This window comes from Fundulus heteroclitus, chromosome 14 (genome assembly GCF_011125445.2).
Source record: "Fundulus heteroclitus isolate FHET01 chromosome 14, MU-UCD_Fhet_4.1, whole genome shotgun sequence".
In the NCBI taxonomy this organism is placed as follows: domain Eukaryota; kingdom Metazoa; phylum Chordata; class Actinopteri; order Cyprinodontiformes; family Fundulidae; genus Fundulus; species Fundulus heteroclitus.
Genome location: NC_046374.1, coordinates 15420859 through 15443676, shown reverse-complemented (window position 1 = coordinate 15443676; position 22818 = coordinate 15420859). Strand labels below are relative to the sequence as shown.

Sequence of the window (22818 nt, the reverse complement as noted above, 5' to 3'; positions counted from 1 at the left end):
AACCTTTCTGTTTGGACAGGGAGTCAGCCAGAAGGGACATAAATCACCATAAAGACAGACATGCTGATCAATAATATAAAGGATTTTTAAAAGTAGATCGTCTAACACAAAAACACAGAACTGGAAAAGTGACGAAGTGACAACAGGGAGCCCAGATTTTGATAAAGAAAGCAATAAAAAGACAGCAAAGGTAACATCAAAGAGCAACATCAAGATTTGCCATTAATCATAACTGTGTTTCAGAAAACAACGTAACACTCACAGAGAAGCACTGCCACTCCTCACCACAGGGTGTCGCTGTACAGCAGCTTCAGGTTTGTTGGTTATTTCAAGCACAACTGGGTGTTTAAAGTGGGGTGAACCTGTTTGTGTAAGTCTGCTCTTACCATGGAGGCGACGGGGAAGAGATACGGATGGTTGCAGCACTTCTTCAGGTCCATCATGATGTTGAGCAGAGACACCTGGTTTCCTCCGCCTTTTGAGTTCAAAGCCTCAAAGTTCTTGGTCAGAATCAGCTTGTAGTACTTCCTGTGTTTAAAAGCATGACGACAAGGTCATGAAATTAGTCGAATTAATCATGCAGAGAAGACAAAGAAAGAAAATAATCCCAAATGCAGGGTCCATTTTCTATGCACAGAAAACGTCTCTCACAGAAACAGGGATTTAAAAAAAAAAACTATTTAGTGAGGAACGCTCTATTGAAGCTAAATTTATTAGGACGAGATTAATTTCCTGGTAAATTTTCATCATATTTAAAAACATGACAAAAACATTCCTCCAGTTAGAATTAGATAAACGCCCCACAAGCTATTTGTTACGCTAAGTTTTATTAAAGCCAAACCTGACAGGTATTTTTCTTCTAACGACATAAACAATTCATGTTCCTTTTAAAAGAGTTTAGCCTAAATTTCATGTAAAATAAAAAAAGAACTGAACAACGCCATAATTAAAAAACACACACAAAAAGGTCTATAAATGTTAAAAACTGAATTAGCTGATGTGACAGTGCTGTACAACACATGTAACCTTTTAACAATAGTGTTGGACATATAAAAAAGGGCTTTGTTTAGTTTTTTTGCGGGGGTGTCTGGTATTTGAATGGCTACAGCGCTTATTAGTCTGCAGCGTACTTCTGCATGGGGCTGAGCTCCACCCTGACTATCAGCTCAGTCTTGGCCGGCATGTTCTTGAAGACGTCGGCCTTGAGCCTCCGCAGCATGTGAGGCCCCAGGAGGTCGTGGAGCTTCTTGATCTGGTCCTCTTTGGAGATGTCGGCGAACTCTTCCAGGAAGCCCTCCAGGTTGCTGCAGAGAGACAAAGGCTCAACGTGACAACATGTCTTATTTTTACCAACAGCTGTGTTGGGAAGGCATCTGTTTATTAAAAGGAAGTCGTACTTAAAGCGATTGGGCGTGAGGAAGTTGAGCAGGTGAAACAGCTCCTCCAGGTTGTTCTGTAGAGGAGTCCCCGTCAGCAGCAGCTTGTAGTCGATTTTGTAGTCGTTTAGGCGCCTGAAGAACTAAAAATACACCATAAAAAGAAATAACTGAGCTCCACAGTTAAAGAAACAGACAAAGTCAGCCTCTTTTCTTTTCTGTCACACATCTGGTTTGTTAGACAGAGACAAACGGAGCGGTGCTACCTTGGACTGGTTGTTCTTAAGGCGGTGAGCCTCGTCCACCACCAGGCACGCCCAGTCGATGGACTTGAGCGCCGTCTGATCGATGGTCACCAACTCGTAGGAGGTCAGGAGGACGTGAAATTTAATCGGAGCCTCGCGCTGCAGGACGGGAAACGACAGGAGGAGAATAAACGGACTGTGTTCTGGGGGGGGGGGGGAGAAAAAAATGGCCGCCGTCATTTTAAAGCACCTTCTCACCCTGAGTTTGAAGGCCTTCTTCCCTCCTTTGACGGACTCGTCGAACGTGAACTCGTTCTCTCTGATGATCGCTCGGCTGTCTTTGTCTCCCGTGTACGTCACCACGTAGAAATCCGGCGCCCACATCTCAAACTCCCTCTCCCAGTTTATGATGGTGGAGAGGGGCGCGCTCACCAGGAAAGGGCCCTTAGTGTGGCCCTGAGGAAAAAAACACAGGATGGCGTCGGGAGCGCCTACAGAATCCGTGACGGGGACAAATCAGAAAGGCGTCACGGTACCTCTTTGAACAGCGAGTAGAGAAAGACGATGGTCTGGATGGTTTTGCCCAGGCCCATTTCATCCGCCAGGATGGTGTCGGTGCCCTGAGCCCAGGAGAAGCGAAGCCAGTTGAGGCCCTCCAGCTGGTAGAGATGCAAGGTGCCGCCCGTCGCCGTGACGAAGTCGGGCTGCTCCTCGTACTTTATGGTCGGCTGGAGCGAACGACAGCGAATCAGACCGTGAGTCTATTTAACCGGGCTCTACGATGAGACGCCATTACTTTTTAAACTTTTGAAGTCTCTTAAAGGCCTCAATGAGTCAGAGCTCCACTGAATGCAGGGTTCCCACACCTTGGTGAACATCAAATTCAAGGACCTTTCAAGGACTTTCCAGGACCAATTTCCTCAAATTCAAGGACCACACGTGGCAGCATTTACCTACTGTGACCACTGAATAGGTTATCATATTTTAATACAATGCAAATTCAATAAAAGACTAAACAGCATAGCAGTTGTTAGGTCAGAAGCAATGCAAGAAAGTGGACTTAATTTATAGCCTACATTGATATTGATAATATTCATAGCCTACATTTATATCCACAGTACATGGCTATGCCATACTACAATACATATAAGATGTACATTAGCCTACCGTTTCATAGAATTTTATGGAAAAAAGTGCAGCATTGAGATGTTCAGAATTATATCAATTTGTTTCACTTACTTTCATCTTTGATTAAGCTAGTTTTTGACTCTGAAAAGTCTCTAAATATAGCGACAAAGTCGCTGAGTTGGCAACACTGCATGAATGTCACCTATTGGACGCACGTAGGCCTAAACCGTAGCCTACCAACTAACGAAGAAGAGCGAACGTACTTTTGCAAATTAAAAGTCTGCGGAATCAACATAATTTAAAAAGATCGTGTGGTAGTAAAATAATGACACATGAGTTGTCATCCGTGTGAACTTTCAACCCCACAAAAAAATTCAAGGACAAGGTGTTTTTTTGGCTGTTCTCAAGAACTTTCAAGGGCCTTGAATTTATTTTTTTCAGATTCACAAACTTTCAAGGATTTCATGGACCCGTGGGAACCCTGTGAATGTCATCATTATCTTCTTATGAGAGGCTCGTTTTCATCCAATCTATAGATGGACGGATGAGACTTGTGGAAAACGGGGTAAGGAAGGAAGTTAGGAAGGGCATAAAGGGAAAAAAATGAGACTGACACAAACTGTGCAGAAAAATATCAGGTTAGAACACTGCAAAAACTGAAGTAAAAATAAGCACAATTTTCTTAAAATGAGTGTATCTGTCCTTGGTTTGAGCAGGTAAATAAGATGATCTGCCAACGGAATGAGATTTTTGCACTTAAAATAGGAACAACTCATCTCCAAATCGTCTTATTTCAAGTGCAGGATGTCTATTTATCTTATTTTAGGGTTCAAAATACTCAATCCATTGGCAGATAATATCATTTACCTGCTCCATTCAAGGACAAAAACTCAAATTTTAAGAACATTTTACTTATTTTAAGGTCTGTTTTTGGAGTGAGTTTCAACTTAAAAACCAAAAACTCCTCATCGCTCAGGAAAGCAGCCATCTTTTAGGAAAAGCGCAGCCACCATTCACCTACATCTGTGAGTGGGGAGGGAGGAGACTCCTCTTCACCGTCTCCCTCCTTGCTCGTCATCTTCCTGGGCTTGTCGGGGTCCTCCTTCATGATGTTGTCCCTGTTAAATGACAGCGGAGGTATCCGGGACTTTGTGAGAGAAAAGACCTATTTCTGATAAAACTCCTGCCCATTAGGGTTAACATGTTTGCTAATCTCCTGTTTCAAATCAGCTCGTGTGTGTGTCCAGCGTGAATCCTACCTGTGCCTCCAGTAGTTGGCCTTGTGGGGCTCAAATTCAGGTATATCCATGTCGTCTCTCTCCCAGGTGCACTGGTCGTAGGTCAGGTCTTTCCACTTTACCAGGTAGTGGTAGACGCCCTTTTTATCCACGCTGGCAGGGGGACACGTGCGGGACAGTGAGCGGCGCCTCACGCAGCTTGCCTCACACACACTCTCAGAGGCGCAGTCGTCCGTACCTGTGGTTTATGATGCGGTGGATCATCATCCACTCGGGCTTGATGCCGTACTTGTAGTATTTTTCCTCCAGCAGGGCGTACTGGGGATCTTTGGCCCGTCTCTTCTCGCTCTTCCCCACCCCGTTCTCGTCCTCCGCCCCCGAGCCGTAGTCCAGGCTGGGGGGCTCGTCCATGTCCGTCTTCCTCTGGTAGTTTCTGTACATCACTGAGTGGAAGATCTCCAGCTGAACGGTGAAAGTTCATGAGAATAATAATAATAAGAAGAAGAAGAAGCCAGATTTAGTATTTGCTTTAAAGTCATCTTGATTAATATTTAAGGTTTCTGATTTTCCATTGACATGCAGTGACTCTTTCATAGGCCATATTGCTAAAGTAGAAATACCCCTTTCAACCACAAATTCAATGATTTATTCCCAATTTATACAAATAAATATCTGAAAAGTGCATTGAGCATTTATTCAACAACTGAGAACCTATGTAGTGCAACCCGCTGCCCTCTGAAGTCGAGCTGTTTAGCAAATAGAGCAAATCTGCTCAATCTATGACCTGGAATAAAAAAATTAATTACTAAAACATGGGAGTCGCATGTAGCTGCAGAGATCAACGGTTCAAGTGAGAGAAACAACTATTAGTCCACAAATCTAACCCTAACGGACGACTGGCGAGAAGTGAGCCAGACGTGTAGAGGAGGATGCTCTGGTGATAAGGACCAAAAAAAGGTGGAAAATCCAACACCGCGCAATATTCCCAATGCAACATCTATTTACATAATGGATGTTGGGACATGGAGGCTGATGCGAGTAGATGGTAGAGGCTGCAGAAAGACTCTGCACAGGAGCAGAGGGTCGCCTTCCTGAACCTGCAGGAAGATGCTGTCCTGCTATAATTAAATAGTTTAGATCAAGGGTGCAAAACTCCCAGCCAGCATGGGCCAATGTCCTCTAACTTTTAGATATGTCTCTGGTTCAATTTGGCCATCAGCAGGACTCTGCGTAATCAAACTGCTGAGGAGGCATTTCAGCCGCATTGGACGGGTTACAGGACTGCTGTCTGACACCTCTGGTTTAGTTTAAATGACACGTAAATGTTAGAGTCCAAACCTAGATCTAATTAAGATAATTGAGATTCGGAGGCAAAACTCCTCATCCAATCTGTCTCATCTTGAGCCGTGTCCATGCAATAGTTTGAATAAAACCAGAAAAAGCACCGGCGCCTTTGCAAAACACTGCGTGACTATGTTGGTGGGAGGCTAACTCAGTCACCTGTGGGGTTTGGGTGTTATTCTCTGTCATATTATGCATTTTCTAGACTAAAGACAGTTGAAACTCCAAACACAGAGTCACCACCTGTTCTCACCTGCAGCTCGGTGATCCAGGTGCAGTGCCAGTACGACTGGTTGGTCAGCTTCACGAAAAACTCCCTCTCTGCTCGGCCCTTCATGGGCGGCGGCGGCGGGGCGTCAGGAGGGGCGTCCGGAGGCGGCGGGACAGGAATGGGAGGAGGAGGTTCGCCCCATTTCCAGTGGAGGATCTTCTGGACCCTGCCTTTGATTGGCGGGCACTGCAGCAAAGGGAGCACGTGCAAAAAAAATCGAACCAGACCTCAGATTTGTGGCGCTAATAGAGCTACAGCTGCAAAACGGGAACTGAGAGTAAGCAACGTTTTCTTGAAATGAGCGTATTTGTCCCTGATCTGAGCAGGTAAATAAGAATATCTGCCAATGGAATCAGTATTTTGGCTCCTAAAATAAGATGATGGAGATGAGTTGTTTCTATTTGAAGTGCAATAAATCTTATTCTGCAGATCATTTATACACGCTTGCGGAAATCGAGGACAAACAGGCTCATTTCGAGAACGTTTGCCCTACTTTGAGCTCCCTTTTGGCAGTGACAGGTGTACGTTGTGCGTTTTCGTGCCAGGCGAACTGACCGTGCATCGTGGACAAAGCCACTCCCCGTTGGGGATCTCGGGCAGCGGAGGGTTCAGACAGTGAATGTGGTAGGAGGACGTGCACGTGTCGCAGCACAACAGCTCGCCACCGTCCTTACACACCCGGCAGAACTCCATGTGGTCGTCCTCCTCTTCCTCCGCGCCCGTGGGGACCCCCATGCTGACCTCTGATATCACTCTGTCCTCGCTGTCCTCCTCGAAGTCCTCAAAGTCCTCATCCTTCGCCTCCCACTGGATTCCCTCTTTTTCCTGCGCGGACAACAGAAAAGACGACGGGAAGGATTTGTGTCTCTTTACTTGAACTTGGCAGCGGCGATAGTAGGAACCTGAGACCAAGAGCGCTGAAGGGTCCGGACCCTGGAGACAAGTGCACACAGCGGAGCTGCTTTGTTCTCCTCGTGTGTGAATGTGGCTACTGGGACACCGGATGTCAGAGAGTTGGACTCAGGAGACCTCTACTGGAGGTGTCTCTGGCTCAAGGAGCTCATGGAAAATAGATCAATGCTCCATGTCAAAAGCATCCTGGATGCTCAGCATATAGAAAAGGGCCTACCTGCTTCCTGCAACGCATCTTCACGGCCCTGTGTCTCAGAGTGCAACTCTCCCTCATGCAGACGAATCCAGCTCTGTGTTGTCAGACAACTTGTCGTGTTTGTAATACAAACTGTTTTAAATCGTTTTTCTGTCTATAAAAAAAAACCTAAACTGCCCGTCTGTGATTCACAAGCGGGGAAAAACGCCGCCACAACATACAATATACAAAGGTGCGTGTTTCATCGGCTTCTATTCAATATAATTCAATTTTAATTTATATAGCGCCACTTCATGAAACATGTCATCTCAAGGCACTTTACAAAGTCAAGTTCAATCATATTATACAGATTGGTCAAAAATGTTCCTATATAAGGGAACCAGTTGATTGCATCAAAGTCCCGACAAGCAGCATTCACTCCTGGAGAAGAAATCTAGGATTATTCTTATTCTCTTCAATTAATGATGAAAAATATGCTGCTCTAACTCTGCGAAGGGTCTTATTATACAACAATAGACTGTCCCTCCAGATTAAGTAGGATTCCTCTTGGTGTGTAGAGCGCCATTTTCTCTCCAATTTCCTAACATTGTGCTTCAAGGAACGCAGCTCTGAATTATACCAGGGAGCCAGCTTCCTGTGAATAATCACCTTCTTTATCAAGGAAGCTACATTGTCTAATGCAGAACGCAATGAGGAAGTCACACCGTTAGCAAAGGTATTGATTTGTGAATGGAAAGAAACAGCATTACAGCATTGCTGCCATCTACAGGGCATTTCTGCAATACTGAGGATATTAAAGTACCTGAGCTCCAGGCTGGAAAAAACACTGAATGGAGGTTCGACAGCACGGATCGGACCACAAAGCCCATTTTGACGCTAATAAGCTGGGATCCTTTTACGAGTGGAAATATTTAGGCACGCAGAAAACCACAAACCTGTATCTTTCACCAAATTCTAGCCTATAACATTGCCTTGGTTAAAAACAACATTTACTATTTGATTTCTGCTTGCCCACATATAGAGAACTACAGGGAAATATTTGCTGCCTAAAGGGCAACGAGACTAAAACCACTGCATAAACCTGCTGCTGCCCTCCTAGACTTTACCCGGTGGCATCAGATGGTGAAAATGACTTTTCATCCCTGGACAAGCAGCTTAAAGCTGCTGGATGTAGAACTTAGTCTTCATTCTGATCCTAAAGGAGAAGCCAATCGAGGACCCAGAGGTTCTGTGTTTTAGGGTGGTGGATCATGGTATGTACCTAGGTATAGGAATAAGGCCGATATTGAATCTGATTATTAGATCTAACTTTGAGACCTTATTGAATGATGATAGGTGGATATTATTACCCCTACAGAAAAAATAGCATGCTCAATAATATGATATAACGGTGTAATAGATTTGTTTCAGAATGTACCATTGTCCCCACCTGAGGATTCTTTCACAAAGGTTAAAAAACTATTAATAGGATTTATTTAGAAAAATGGTCGAGCTTAGGTTAGATTGGCCAGAGGGGGGTGCTAAATGTCCAACTATAATTTGGCATTATTGGTTGGTATGATTAAGAACAATGAAGTTTTATTTTGAGCCCCCCCCCTGTTGGAAGGTGATGGAGTCAGAGGGTCTAAACTTGCTACTGCCACAATATCTTTACTCAGATAACTTGTCTAATCTTGTAAAACAAACTACAAATCCCATCCATCTATCCGTTTTCTGTACCCGCTTATCTGTGCAGGACTGCAGAGGGGCTGGTCCCCATCTCCTGAGGTCAATGGGCGAGAGGCGGGATCCACCCTGGGCAGGCCACTACAAATCCCTAATGTTAAAAATATGATTATATTATATGTAAAATATATATCCAGTTTAGGGAACACAAACATGTCAGAGCGCCCTAACAGCTGTCCTGGTATCTCTGGGATGTGAGACCCTGTCTATTCAACAATGGTCCTGAAAGGAGTTGCAAATGGTTCATGTATTTCTGCCTTATTTGGAAAACCCAATGTAGTTTAAGGAAATGATCCACCAAAAAAAAAAAAAAACACAATATGAATAAAAAACATACTTTCAAGTTCATTCAGTCTAGAAGCTTCCTTAGAACCAGTCAGAGTAAAACTCTAACCAAACCTCAAAAAGCTAACTTAGAGGAAACTATTTCCAAAAACAGTCTAATTAAATGCAGACTAAATCAGAGTCAAATTTGTTACCGTCTAACTCGACAGAAAACTCAATTTCCAATCAAAGGGTGTGAAACCAGAAGCTAAGAAGAAATATATGGCAGGAGCACTGGAACTGAGAACCATCATTTGAAACCCCACTTAGACTCGTGTGGCATAACTGGCTCATGAGGACTTGCATCACACCAGTAAAATAGAACAGATATAACAGATATGAATACAAAACGCGGTCAGGATAAAGGGACAATGGTCCCACAGCATGTGGCATTGTGCTAAACTCAGACCTTTCTGGGAGGAGGTAACAGGGACTATGCCATTTGTTTTAAGTAAGGCTTCTATCACTATTTATGCAGATGATGAGACTACGGTATATATGTCTCTAGTGAGGATGAGGTCAATTATCTACTACAACAGCATCTAATGCCCACTTATGAGTGGGTGGTGGAAAACAGGTTGAAGCTAAATGTGTTAAAAAGTAAATGCGTGCTATTGGGATCTAAACGGACTATAAGAGAAACCACAGCTGATTCTCTCGTTGCCTAAACAATCAATGGAACAAGTAAAGGAAATTAAACTTTTGGGGGTCGATTTGGATGAAAGCCAAATCATGGACAACCCCCATTAATAATGTAGAAACGCGTCACTGATCAGTCGCAATACTCGTTGTACCTTGTACCGCAGTCTCTTCACTGCAAAAAGGAAACTAAAATTAAGTAAAATTTTCTTGAAATTAGTGCATTTTTCCTTGATTTAAGCAGCTAAATAAGACTATTTGCCATTGGATTAAGAGTTTTGCACTTAAAATAAGAACAGTTCATCTCCGTCATCTTATTTCAAGTGCTAAATATAAAATTATCTTATTTTAGGGGTAAAAACACTCATTCCACTGGCAAATAGTCTTGCCAATAGTTTACTGCATGACATTAGTCCGAGAACTAATCACGTTACTTTTAAAACAAATCTTAAGAAGTCGATAGTTTATAAGGAAATAATCCCAGCGTAGGCTTAAACTATTTACTTGTTGTGTTGTTGTTTTTTTTAGCATTATTCTTAGTTAATAAATGGGATGTAAGCCTGTTGTTAGGATGTGATGAGCTGTTTGTCTTTCCGTATTCTGTAATGTTTTTATAATGCTTTATTGGATGCTACTCCTAGTTGTTAAACGTGATGTACGTCTGTAAATGGATGTGATGAAGTGTTTGTTTTTGTACTCGCTAATGTTTTTATAATGAGGATGGACCCCAGGAAGAATACTCCTTACTGTGGTAGAGACTAATGGGGATCTTAAACTAAAATAAATAAATTATACCCATGAGAGAATACTGTTATTTACCCCTTCTCCTCTTTTTCGCTCTGTTTCACCTTTTTTTAATGTTACTTGGTGAAATAACATGCAAAAAACTGGCCATGAAAGGTGATAATTCAGACCACAGGTCGGCCTGAGAGCCACACGTTCCACGGCGTGCTGCACATGCAGGACATGTCTGCTGAAGAGACGTAACTTTAATTGCAGCATTGCAATCACACATTGAAAAATTCAACCTTTCAGTCAAATATGTTTATATTTTTGGAAAAATAAATCCCACATTTTTTTCTTGTTTGTTTTTTTAAATTGCTCTCTGTCATTCTTTTTGGAATCTGATACATTATTTTTTTTAAATATGCAACTAAACGATGTTTTAAAATCTTCTACTTTTGTGGTTTCCCTGGGGTACACTGCAAAAATAGAACTAAAAATTAGAGAAATTTTCTTGAAATTAAAGTATTTTTTCTTGGTTTAAGCAGGTAAATAAGACTAAATGCCAATGGAATAAGATTTTTGCACTTATAACAGGAACAATTCATCTCCATGGTCTTATTTCAAGTGCAGGATATCTAATTATCTCATTTTAGGGGTAAAAATACTCATTCCATTGGCAAATAATCTTATTTACCTGCTCAAATCAAGGGCAAATACATTAATTTCAAGACAAGTTTACTTATTTTCAGTTCTCTTTTTGCAGTGTATAAATATGAGGCGACATAGACGCCTATTACTTTTAGCCACTTTGCTAAATGGGAAAGCCAGGAGCATATATATATATATATATATATATATATATATATATATATATATATATATATATATATATATATAATGAGCATTTACGCAGCAGTTTCCCACTGGTTTTCTGAAGAGTGTCATTCAAATGGACTAATGGCTAATTTCCCTCTGATTTGCCCTCTGAACTACATTAAAAGCAGAACCATGAATGGTGAACAAGAGCCGACGGTCCTCTCAGCTCGTTGTACTCACACAATGCGGGCAGCTCCACTTGCCCTCGGGAGCCTTGTCCAGTTCGGGTTCGAGACACACCAGGTGGTACGCTCGAGGACAGGTGTCACACAGGATGATCTCACCGCCCTGCTGACACACCTCACAGTAGTCCTGGTGATCCGTCTCGTAGCCGTCGCCTTCCTCCTCACCGGCGACTGGAAACAGAGCCATGAACCGGGTGAATACACATTGATTTAATTCATTTACACGTAGATGAAAAATGTTGCGGTCTGGAAAGCAACGATGATGATATTATCCTGTAAAAATCATACGCCGAGTCTACACACAGTCTTTACCTAGTCATGTTATTATGTGGATCTCGTTTTTTTAAATGTTCCGATTCCTCCGAAATGGTCTTTTTGAAACTCGAGGCATGACGAACACGTCCCGAAAAACTCTTATCAACGTCTATAAATGGGACATCCAACACAAGCAAGGATTTAATGGAGATTAAACGTCGACCAAAGGCTAGAACAACAGCGCTCTGTCTGACGGAGACATTTGGAAAAAGCACTCGGGGAACGGCCCACAAATATGCAGGCAATTAGAAAAAGAAAACACAGAAAAATGTTGGCAGACGGCCGGACAAAGTAGCCATCCACCCAGGTCAATGAATATTACCCTGTTTTGACAGCTAGAAATTATTTAGAACTTGGTAGAATGGGTAAAACTACATTTCTGTCTTCTAGCTGCAATATATTGGATTTTAGACAAACACCTGAATGACTAAATTGCCGCAATGACAATAAATTAAATAAATGGCATTCTGCAAAAGAAAAAGACAGATCGCTCTGTTTTTCTAATGGCCGCCATCAGCCATTCAACAGTACAGCCACAAAAAAGTTTATTGATGCAAGCAAAGATAACGAGGACGAAGGTGTCCAAAGAAATGCGAGGTAAATCCAGGCGTGAGGGAACTCAGGACGCATCGAGGCACGTTTACTTTTCAGACAGGGCCCGGGGACAACTTGGCAGTCTGAACGCAGTCCAGACTGGGACACACTGAAGGACATGTAACTTCTTCGTTACTACAAATTTCTAAAAAAAGAAAAGATGGACAGCTTTTTACACCCCGATGAGCCGGAGCGCCCGTTAATCGCAGGTCTAAACAGACCAATAGCCTGTCTCATCCTGGTGAGCCTGTGTGAGATTTCCACGCTGCGATAACCTTAAAGCAGGACACCAGTTCAACAGCTTCAAGATATTCACACAAAAATAAAAAAAAAATAAAAACCATAATATGTTGTATTTTAATTGATGCATTTGAAACAGAAAAGCAAAAAATTATGTGAAACATTAGCATGAGGGGCTAATAGAGTCAGAGTATGTATAACACCGCTACTACTGAAATATTTGTAATATTTTGATACATGGACTTGAGCAAACAGATGCAATAAATGCAACGTGTGGCCAGCCTGCAGCCCGCTGCTTTACATAAATGCTGCTTGTGTCCTGCCTCCTGCAGCTGGCAGCATCACCTCAAAAAGAGCGCCAGGGTGACTGACGCCCGCAAGGTATCCTAAGCCTCGCTACGCCTGGATGCACTTAACTAGTCTTGTAAGACAGCGTGGACGAGACCTGTTGGAAACGTCTTTTAGTTTGAACTCTCTCCAAAGATTTCTCTCACTTGCAGAAAGACAGAAAGATGAGCTCCACCGAACAAAAAGCACAGATTCATCTTGAGATGATTGAATCCGAATTGTAATATCAACTTTTTAGACGCATAACCGCCTTCAGAGCTCCTCCTGCTTTATGCGGTGGCCGTTCTTACCTTTCTTCTTCTTCTTGGCGGGCCGTCCCCGCTTGTTCTTCTTCACTCGGCCCGAGCTGTCGGAGCGGACGGAGGAGCTGTGGACGCTGGAGTCCTCCTGCTCAGACTCCTCCTCGTCCATGTCGTCGCTCTGACGGAGGAAAGAGGGCAGGGGCTCGAGGAACGATAAAACGAAGGCGAAAATCTCCGTCGGTATCGACATTGTACTCACGGAGCAGCTCTTCTTCCTCTTCCCAGCTATAGGTAGTAGCTTAATACGGATGGGGGCCATCTTTTTAGCCTTGGCGACGGCTTTCTTCTTGTCGGGCACTCGAGGACTTTTACTGCGCTTTTTATATCCCGGACCTGCACAGACAATTAAAAACTGGAAACTGAAAAATACACTGATCAACTCAGTTCCCTGCTTCTGATGAAAACACAGCAAAAACAACACTGAGAAAAAAGGGGCTGCAGAAGACCGAAAGCCACCACTGACCTTTGCCCTCTTTCGTCTTGGCCTTTCTGATGGGCGGCGGCTGAGGCGGGGGCTCGGGCGAGGCGGTCGCTGCAGAGACCTGCTCGGCAACAGCGATGGCGGCGGCGGCTGCGGCGGCTGCGACGGCGGCGGCGTTGCCTTTGAAGGGGTTGTTGGAGCTGAACTCCCGCCACTTGGCCCCCAGGATGGTCATCATCTTGGACATGGGGATCTTCGGGTTCTTCTTGGCTATCATGGGCCTGGGGGGGGGGCAGTTGAGATGAACCCCCCGGTCACCGAGATGCAGAAACTCAAAGCTTCGAGCTCAGTATTGGCTCAGTGAAATCAAGGCAACCAAATACCACAGCAGTCTCCAACATAAACGTGTTATTTTTATGCTCATTCATGTTGTGAGCATCAACCCAGGTATGAGTTACCCACACAGCCTGAGGCCCGGGCTGTTTGTCACACCCTGTCAGCATCGCTGCCTCTTAAATTCAACAACCTGACCTGATGCAGCTCCAACACTATGTTAACAGGCAACCAACTCCTTGAACACATTAGAGGAAAGATAAGAAATACTGGGTACTATCGGTGTGTATTTCCAACTAGGCCTGTCACTTGAGCCTGACACAAAACTAACAGCGTCACGAGAACAAGAAGCCCAATAGAGTACAAGCTCAGCCTTATTTACCCACAGGGTGAGCTGTAGTAAGAATAAACATGTTAATATCACTGCTTGTAGCCAGGCCAGAGCTGTTATTTCTGGTAAAGTGCTTCAAAACCTTAATGGGCGTTTAGAGTAAAGCAACAGCCCGGTGGACACAACGCTGTACAGTCTCACAGCAGATCATGTAATTAAACACAGAGCGATAACAAAACACCTCAACTGTTCCTTAAGAGTATCACCTTGGTGTTGTTTTTCCAATTTCCTTAGCTTACAATGTTTTACGTCGTTTTAAATCCTTATGACCAGCCATGTTGGTATCGCAGTCATTTTGAGTTGGTTGCTATGTCTAATTCTAATCTACCTTATTAGATCACCCGATAGCAGGTGCAGGGTGGGTCAAGGACAGTATATATTGACCTTCACACATATGTTTATTTGCCCCCTGCCAGGCAGAGGGTTAGGTTGGAAAGCGTGAGAAACAGGTGAGCTACACCTTTACAGGTGAGCTAATACCAACTCCTGCACACGGTGTGTAAAAGATGAAAGAATTAGCAAAAGGCACTTGAGTTTGTAGTAGAACTAACAACAACATTAATCTGCTGTATTTTTAAACCAACGGGCTATTAAAGAATAAAACTGCTACTTTTCTAACTTCCTGCGGTGGCTCGCTGTGTCGCGCTGCAAAAGTTACGACAAATCAAGATTTATTTTCAACTCTCTTGTAATTTTTATTTTTGTCCATTTCGACAGCACCTCTACCACTAAGTTGTTTTTTCCGAGCATCTCCTCCGAAGAAAAGAATACAAGGTATTTGTAGTGATACAATAAGTTTTTAAAGAAATAAACACTTTTTACACTCTCCCCAAGGTCCCCTTTAAGCACTTTGTGACATTTGCAGAGTGTATTTCCAAGTCTTTGCAGTATTTCCTGACTATAAACTCAACGTTGCTATTTCACTTCCCACCCCATAATACGCTTTGGGGGGGGGGGGGGGTTGTAAACAGTTTTGTCATATTAAGTGTAGAAAAGCTAAGAAGTTAAGTCTGAAAGGTACATCCTAAATGTATCTTACAACTTTTTGAGTCTTTCTTTGTTCAAAAATAGTCCCTAAAGATCCAATCGAAGTTTTGGAAAACCTCTGCAACTCATCCTTAATATACTATTAACTAAGCATTATGAAGCTATGAAGGCAATGTATAATGTTTTCAAGCACTTTTAGAACATTATTACATTTCCAATTGTATGTATAACCTTGGGAGTCACTACAAAACAACGTTTCTAGACTGTAAAGGTTGGAGTGAGAGGTGTTGAGGTTTAAGCTTTTTAACTGTTGAACAGACATCCCTAAGAAAGCACACCGAGTATAACTCAGTCAAAACTCTATAGCGGGTCTTGATGTCCCCCTGCCTTACAACCATAAACTTAATCCTGGGCAGGGAGAACAGAATCCATACCTCATAAACTGGCTGAAGGCTTTGTAGTTTGTGAGCTCTCTGTAGTCGTCCTCTGTGAAGGTATGGTCAACATCCTCCAGGCCCCACTCCTTTGCCAGCTGGGCAGATGTCTTCTGCTCTATCGGTTGCTGAGAAGACACCACCAGTCAGAGGGAAAGAAATCACCCAACCATCGTCTATAGCCGCTTATCCATGCAGGGGCGCGGAGGGATAGGGGCCTATCTCCAGCAGCCGATGGGTAAGAGGTTAGACAGATAGGGTGACACAGAGACACACAGGTACACACACCTAAGGGCAATTTGGAGACACCAATTAACCTAACAGTCATGTTTTTGGACTGTGGGAGGAAGCCAGAGTACCCGGAGAGAACCCACACATGCACAGGGAGAACATGCAAACTCCATGCAGACAGACCCCAGGCTGGGATTTGAACCCAGGACCTTCTTGTTGCAAGACAATGGTGCTACCAAACTGTGCAGCCCAATAAAAAAAATACCTCGGCTTTTTTTTTTTTTCAAGAGAGGCTAATCAGTATCTTTACCTTTGTTGTTTCCTCCTGGCTACTGTCTCGGTCCCCGTCGTCCTTTTTCTTTTTCTTGGTTTTCTTCTCCTTCCTTTCTTTGTGTTTCTTCTTTTTCTTTTTCTCACCTGAGCCATAGTCGCTGGCCAGGCTGTCCGAGTTTTCCCCATAGTCTCTTTCCCTGTCCGAGTTTCGCTCTACATCGCTGTCCTGAGCGGCAGACAAAAAAAGCTCAAATAGGTCGCCGAATAGTCACAAAATCCACACAGGTAACCTGTTAAACTTACAATCTTCTTCCGTTTCTTTGTTTTGACCGGCTTCCCCTCTTTCTTCTTTGTGTCCTTCTTCTTCTTGGGCCGGCCCTTCTTCTTGCACGGGACCTCCCTGTCTGATATCTCTGGGTCGTCCTCTGGGTTCAGGAGAGCGTGAAAGGGAACAAGGGGTTATCAGAGCGAGCCGAATAATCTTGTCAAAACGCTTCCCAATAAACCAGCTAATCCCTGCTAAACATAATTACTCCCAACAAAGGGCAGAGCCATATAGCCAGAGAGCTCTCAGTGACCCTTGGCCTTATCTGAACAAGGGACACTCGCTGAATTAGTCCGACAGCGCGGCCCCACGGAGATCCGACAGATCTGTGGCAAAGCTGTTCCTGGTGATCAGCTTTACAGCGCCTTGCAAAAGTATTTTCAGGTTATAACTGCTAAACTAAATGCATTTTATTGGGATCTATTTGGCTGAACATAAAGTAGTGTCTAGGTTTGAGGTGGCAGGGAAACTATACGTGGTTTTCAACATTTTTGTGCAAATCAAAATCTGAAACTCTTGATAAAATCCAGTGCAAATCAGACATCACCTCGTTATTCATGATCAGAACCCTTTAATGTTTACCACTAGCCCTGTAGAGGACAACAGGAGTGTGGAACAAGGTGCCCTGGTCAAGTACTTGAATTCAATTCAATTTTATAGATGTAGCGTCAATTCATGATCCATGTCATCTCTACGCACTTTACAAAGTCAAATTCAATCAAATTATACTAGTGTTGCACCGATACCGATACCAGTATGGGATGGGGCCCCGATCGAGCACTAAAATGGTGGTATAGGTATTGGCGAGTACCAACAAATAGGGCACCGATAACATTTTGATGTTTGTCACTTGAACGCAGCCTTCTCTCTCCCGACTAGTATTATACATGTTATATAAGTTCATGAAAGTTGCACTATTTTAGCATTTGAGAGCCAAAAGTTTATTCAACTACTGTTACCCATTCCAGGTAGGCAATAAAAGTTCTACTACCCTAAGTAGTATGCAGTTTCAGAACTGCTCAAATTCTTTATAAAGCAAGAAATAACTTACTTCCTGCACGCATACAACAAGTGTTTTCTGATAGAGATGGAAAATATAATCTAAGAGGAAAATTAAATTTCAAAACTAAGTATGTTCGAACAACGAAAAGAAGTTTTAGTTTATCAATTAGCGGAGTGAAGCTCTGGAACAGCTTGCCTGTAAACATTAAACAATGTAAAAGCATCCAGCAATTCAAAAAAGAATATAAGAAAAGTATTTTTGATGAATACAAAAAAGAGTAATATATAAAAAGTTGGTTTGTCTTACTGTAAATATTTTCCTTTACCTCCATGACACATGTAACTGAGGGGTAGGGCTTAATAGGCTTATGCTTCATCCTACTCCTTTTTGAAACATGATGCGTGTTTATGAAGCATTCAATGTAAACATTGTTAAATCATATCATGTTCCAAAATAAAATAAAAAAGAAAGAAAGAAAGTTCTTCATATATACACACACACATCAATTTCAGACAGATGGTATCGGTATGGTATGGGCAAATACTGCACAGCCAGGTATCTGGTATCGTATCGGGGCCAAAAAATGGCATCAGCCCAACACTAAATCATAGAGATTGGTCAAAAAGTTTCCTATCTAAGGAAACCCAGTAGATTGCATGAAGTCTTCACAAGCAGCATTCACTCCTCCTGAAAGAGCGTAGAGCCACAGGGAGAGTCGTCTGCATTGTCCATGGCTTTGCAGCAATCCCTCAAACTCAGCAAGCATGAAGCGACAGTGGAGAGGAAAACTCCCCTTTAACCAGAAGGAAAAACCTCCAGCAGAACCGGGCTCAGTGTGAACGGTAATCTTCCTCGACCGACTGGGGGTTACAGAAGACACAGTAGAAACAGATAAGACCAATACTGAACCTTTTGGCCTAAAGGCAAAGCACTGGTGTAGGATAACGCCACTGGGAGACATGGTGGTGCAGCATCATGTTGTGGGGATGCTTTTCTTCTGCAGGGATGGGAGAGATACTGTTGGAGGCTGTTAAAGACTTGAAACTGCGCTGAGGTTCACCTCCCAGGACTACAATGACCTATAAGGTGTCCATGAGTCAGAATAACCCAGTCTAGACATAAATCCAAAAGAAGACCTCCGGAGAGACTGCCTAAGGTTGACAGACACTGACTGAGCTTGGGTTAGTTTGCAGAGAAGCATGGGGGGAAAAAAAGATTAAGTCTTTATATGAGCAAAGGCTGGCAGAGACGCAGCTTTTAAAGGACCTGGGGCTGTGCTTGCTTCAAAAGGTGATTCATTGTTTAAGCATTTTTGCAAAACATGCTTGTTGGTATGAAGTTAATGTTGATTTAAGTTTGGGCCCCTTCAGTCAGTAAACCTTTAATCTCTTATCTTTGTGCCGTGGTCCCTGCTAGTTAGCTGTCACATCTAATCCTATAGAATGTATCAACGTGTCAGTGTATAAAAAGTTGCTAATACTTTTTGCAAGGCACAGTTTGGTGTTTGTTTTACTTATATCCATGATATTTGATAGTAAAATGAGAATCTGACCAAAATCTGAACCCATGAAACTTTTTAGGGGAGTAAACTTTCATTATAACACTTAGTGGGGCCTAAATAATACTTTACTCATGCGACAATGTTTGACTACTCTACCACAGAGTTTACAATTTAACCCGCATCCTCCTGACCCGGGTTAAAAGCAGGCAAGAAAGGCTGAATTGACAAAAAGGAAGCAGCAAAGCGTTAAAGCGCAGCCAAAAAATACGGGCTGTTTGATAAGCTACGTTTCTTTCGGATTTTATTGTCAGCCCGCCTTAGTTGGTGCGCAGCAGCAACAACATTCTACCCTCCACCACCTCCACCTCCTCCACCTCCTCCGCGCTTCCCGCCTAAGCGTGCAGCAGCGCGATCCGCCGAAGAAACGCCGGGGGCGGCCGCTGCACGCACGCAGGGCTCGGTGATTCAAAGAGGCCCACCGGTGCGGTGAACTGGAACGACTCCTGTAATTCCCAAAGGAGACGTAGTGATGGAGTGGAGTGTGTGTGGGGTGGAGGGGGGACCGCTGTGGCCGCTGAGAGAGGTCGTCAGGGGGTTAAAGTCCTCGACACGGACACTCATTTATCTGTCTGGCACGGTTCAGCGGCGAGAAAAGACAAAGCAATGGAGGACTGCTCCGTTATGTTCATTCATGAAATCATGAGACCGTCTCGGCTAGCCAAAGCTGCCATATTTATTCTTCTTTTTAAAGCAAACAATTACCCCATGTCCGTCCAAAAAGTCTAACAATTACCCCCATATTAAGGGTTTATTTAAAGCAACCGTTGCGTTTATCCTTCGCGGCCGTTAGAGGCTGACCAGGCGACCGTTAGTTGACGTTCAGCGCAAAGTGCAAGTTGGCTGTCAGGAGGAGAAACTTCCAGAAGGATCCCCGCTCTGCCGGTCAATCACAGCCTGGCAGCCTTCGCCGCGAGCTCCGGCTACCGTTACATTCATAACGTCTAAATAACGTCCTTATTAAAGTGGGTCAGTCGGAGCGGCCATTAAAAGGGGAGCCTTATCTCAACCTGTGTATGTCAGAGGAGGATATAGTGGCTCAGCTTCTTCCTCGTTTGGCTGCGCTGCACTGCGAAACCAGCTCCTCGGGTATCAAATACACATAGCCTCTGGCGAGGGAGTCCATGTTTGTGTCGTTTTTTTTCTTTCAACTCTCCTCCGCTAGCGTGCAGCTTTCCTACACCTTAAGGGCGACCTTGTGTTACCCACCGGTAGCCCGACGCCTTCATTTGCATGTGTCCCCCCCTCTCCGCTGTCATGTCAGGGGGGAGCTGCTGTCATTAGAAAAAGATGTGGTTGTGGCGGTGGTGGCCAACTTGACTGCAACTTTCTGGAGGATGGAACATCATGCGAGCTTAAGCTGCGGCGAGTTTGGTTAAAGTTTGCAGGGAGGTGAAGAGGTGAGGAGGAGGAAGTTGGAGGGAGCGAGCGGGAGAGGAGTTGTGGTCGTCCCTTCTTTATATTTAGCTGCAAACATGGCACCCCGTTGACATTTAGGTGCTGCAAACTATTTCGTGTTGCGGTTTTTTTTTTTTTTGTTGCGTGTGTGTGTGTGTGCGCGCGCACCCGAGCTTACCCGTACTGTACAGGACATGGATAGAGATAGCTCAGATAACGGGGTTACTTCTGTAAATAAAAAACCTCCCGCTACTAAAGTGAGTTTTATTATTTATTACGGGTTTTTTTTATAGCGTGTTCCCGACCCCGAATGTCCGCCAGTCTCTCTCTCTCTCTCTCCCCCTTTCCTCTTCTTCTTTTTTCCCCCCTTTTTTTAGCAGCTAGTCTACCGTACCTGGCGCGGCTGGCGGTGTTGCAGTTTCCCGAGGCGCCGCCGGCGAGTTTATGTCGCTTGCGTTCCCGTCCAGCTCTCCGTCGTCCTCCTCGTCGTCTTCTTCATCAAAATCTCCTCCCTCGGAATTAACCACCATGCCCTCGTCTTCCTCGCAGGAGCGGAGAGGAGAGGACATTATTATATCCTCGCTGTCATTGGCGGCTCCGTCCTTGTGCTCAGTGTTTGTTTTTGTTTTTTGTTTTTTTTCGTAGAAAACAAAACAAAAAATGAAATAAAACGGGGGGTAAAAAAAAAACAACGAAGCTCTAATTCTTGCAGCGGATGGAGTGTTATTTATTTAATATTCAAATCGGCACGGGAGAAAAGTAGGGGGGGCGTTTTGGAATATTTTACACTAAGGCAGAGCAACAAAGATGGCCGCCCTCTTATATTTATTTTTTAACAACCCCCCCAATAAGAAAAAAAAATCCCCTTACATAAAAAATGGCTGACTATATTATTTCAGAACGCGCCCCCCTCCCTTTTTCTCTATCTCTCTCTCTCCTTCTCTCTCCCTCTGCGCGCGCCCCCTCCCTCCTTAAAAACGTACACATTGTTACAAGAATAAAGGGGTGTGTGTGTGTGTGCGTATGAGACTGCATGTAAGTTACATTGTTACTTGTTTGTTTCTTCTCGGTCTAAACCCCCCACCCCACCATTTTTCTCCCTCTCTTTCTCTCCCTTTCTCTCTCTCTCTCTCTCTCTCTCTCTCTCTCTCTCTCTCCCCCCACACGTCCAAGTCCGGATCAGTCACGAATCCGGATCAGTCAGTGTCACTGCCAAGATCACACACTGTCTGCATTGCAGAGCCCGACACAAATAAATCAGATATATTCTCCTGAGCACCCCCTCCCCCCAATCCATCCTTACCACCGCTGGATATAATAAAATGTTTTTTTTTTTGGAGCAGCACTTTGTGCGTGTGCGCGCTCACGTGTCAGAGTGAGTGCTGGGGAGGGATCCAGAGAGAGAGAGAAAGAGAGAGAGAGGGAGAGAGAGAAAGGGGGAGGGAGGGTTGGAGAAAAAAAATCTGCCGCAGCCATGCCCAGACTTACATCAGATTGTATTGCTTAAAAATTAACTGCTTGTGGTGGGGATTGAAGTGTTTCGCTGAGCTGCGATGTCTTCTTCACTCTGACCCGCGGCCGCCGTGAGCGTGGCGGGCCGCTCAAATGCGCGCGTGAAAGTCACGCAGGGGGTCTGAGGAGCGCGCGGGACGTGGTTTGTGAGCCGTAAATCCCAGCTCTCATTAGCGGCGGGATGTGTCAGCTCAGCTGGATGGCAGTAAGGCCATGGGAATCCCTCCCCAGATAGACCCCTCCTCCTCCCCCCCCTCCCTCCCAAGTGGTGGCTGCTACTGCTGCTGCTGCTGTGGCTAAGGGCGCTTTTTTTGTTTTTTTGACTAAATGATTATTTTTGATTGCCTTTGTTCACTTAAACACGGTCAGAATGGACGGGAAGCTTTTCCCATTTTGTTACATTATGAACAGAAACCGAGACCAACACAAAGTAGTGCATCATTTTGAAGTTAAAGGCGAATACATGGTTTTCTTTTAGGAAAGGAAAAAAAAAGACTTTTTACTAGAATTTATCTGAATCTTTCCCATTTTCATTGCAAAACTGAAGCTCAGTCAGGTTGGCTGGAGAATGTCAATTGTAGAGGCCTGACACAGATTCTCAGATGGATTTGGGTCAGGACTTTGACTAGGCCATCCTAACCAAATGTGCTTTCGCCTAAACCGCTCCATTATAGCGCTGGCTGCATTTTCGGGGTCGATGTTCTGCTGGTCTTATTCCTGGTTTGTCCAGCATTCAGCTCCATCCATCTTCCCATCATCTCTGAGCTTCGGCGTCCCTTCCAAAGAAAAAAAAAAAAAAACCTGTGGCATGACGCCGCCTCCACCGTGCATTGTTTCTCCTCCAGAGTTCCCTTCCTCCATGTCCAGCCCATCAGTTTTACGTGAAAAGTTAAGGGTTTCTTTCAATTTTCGACTGATGGGACTGAACTAGAGCTCCATCAGGTGTTCCCAGTTTGCGGATATTGTGTTTT

The 22818-nt window shown here is 44.0% G+C and overlaps 1 protein-coding gene across 2 annotated transcripts in view; it reads right to left on the bottom strand.

Annotated features, from left to right (window-relative positions):
* Nucleotides 1–21289, bottom strand: part of chd3 (chromodomain helicase DNA binding protein 3) — a 53772-nt gene extending 32483 nt beyond the window's left edge. Inside the window, exons 1-19 of one of the 2 annotated variants that reach the window (XM_036146380.1) lie at nucleotides 20730–21289; nucleotides 16355–16476; nucleotides 16089–16277; nucleotides 15548–15675; nucleotides 13445–13683; nucleotides 13181–13314; nucleotides 12970–13099; nucleotides 11178–11353; nucleotides 6155–6424; nucleotides 5582–5785; nucleotides 4226–4449; nucleotides 4009–4140; nucleotides 3771–3867; nucleotides 2158–2349; nucleotides 1880–2077; nucleotides 1643–1780; nucleotides 1398–1519; nucleotides 1131–1304; nucleotides 387–528 (exon numbers count right to left, since the gene is read on the bottom strand). In XM_036146380.1, coding sequence (XP_036002273.1) covers nucleotides 387–528; nucleotides 1131–1304; nucleotides 1398–1519; nucleotides 1643–1780; nucleotides 1880–2077; nucleotides 2158–2349; nucleotides 3771–3867; nucleotides 4009–4140; nucleotides 4226–4449; nucleotides 5582–5785; nucleotides 6155–6424; nucleotides 11178–11353; nucleotides 12970–13099; nucleotides 13181–13314; nucleotides 13445–13683; nucleotides 15548–15675; nucleotides 16089–16277; nucleotides 16355–16476; nucleotides 20730–20904 — 3186 coding nt within the window. In that variant the 5' untranslated portion in view covers nucleotides 20905–21289. The remainder of the gene's footprint in view (nucleotides 1–386; nucleotides 529–1130; nucleotides 1305–1397; nucleotides 1520–1642; nucleotides 1781–1879; nucleotides 2078–2157; nucleotides 2350–3770; nucleotides 3868–4008; nucleotides 4141–4225; nucleotides 4450–5581; nucleotides 5786–6154; nucleotides 6425–11177; nucleotides 11354–12969; nucleotides 13100–13180; nucleotides 13315–13444; nucleotides 13684–15547; nucleotides 15676–16088; nucleotides 16278–16354; nucleotides 16477–20729) is intronic. The other variant, XM_036146379.1, reaches the window with a different exon arrangement.
* Nucleotides 21290–22818: the final 1529 nt, after the last annotated feature.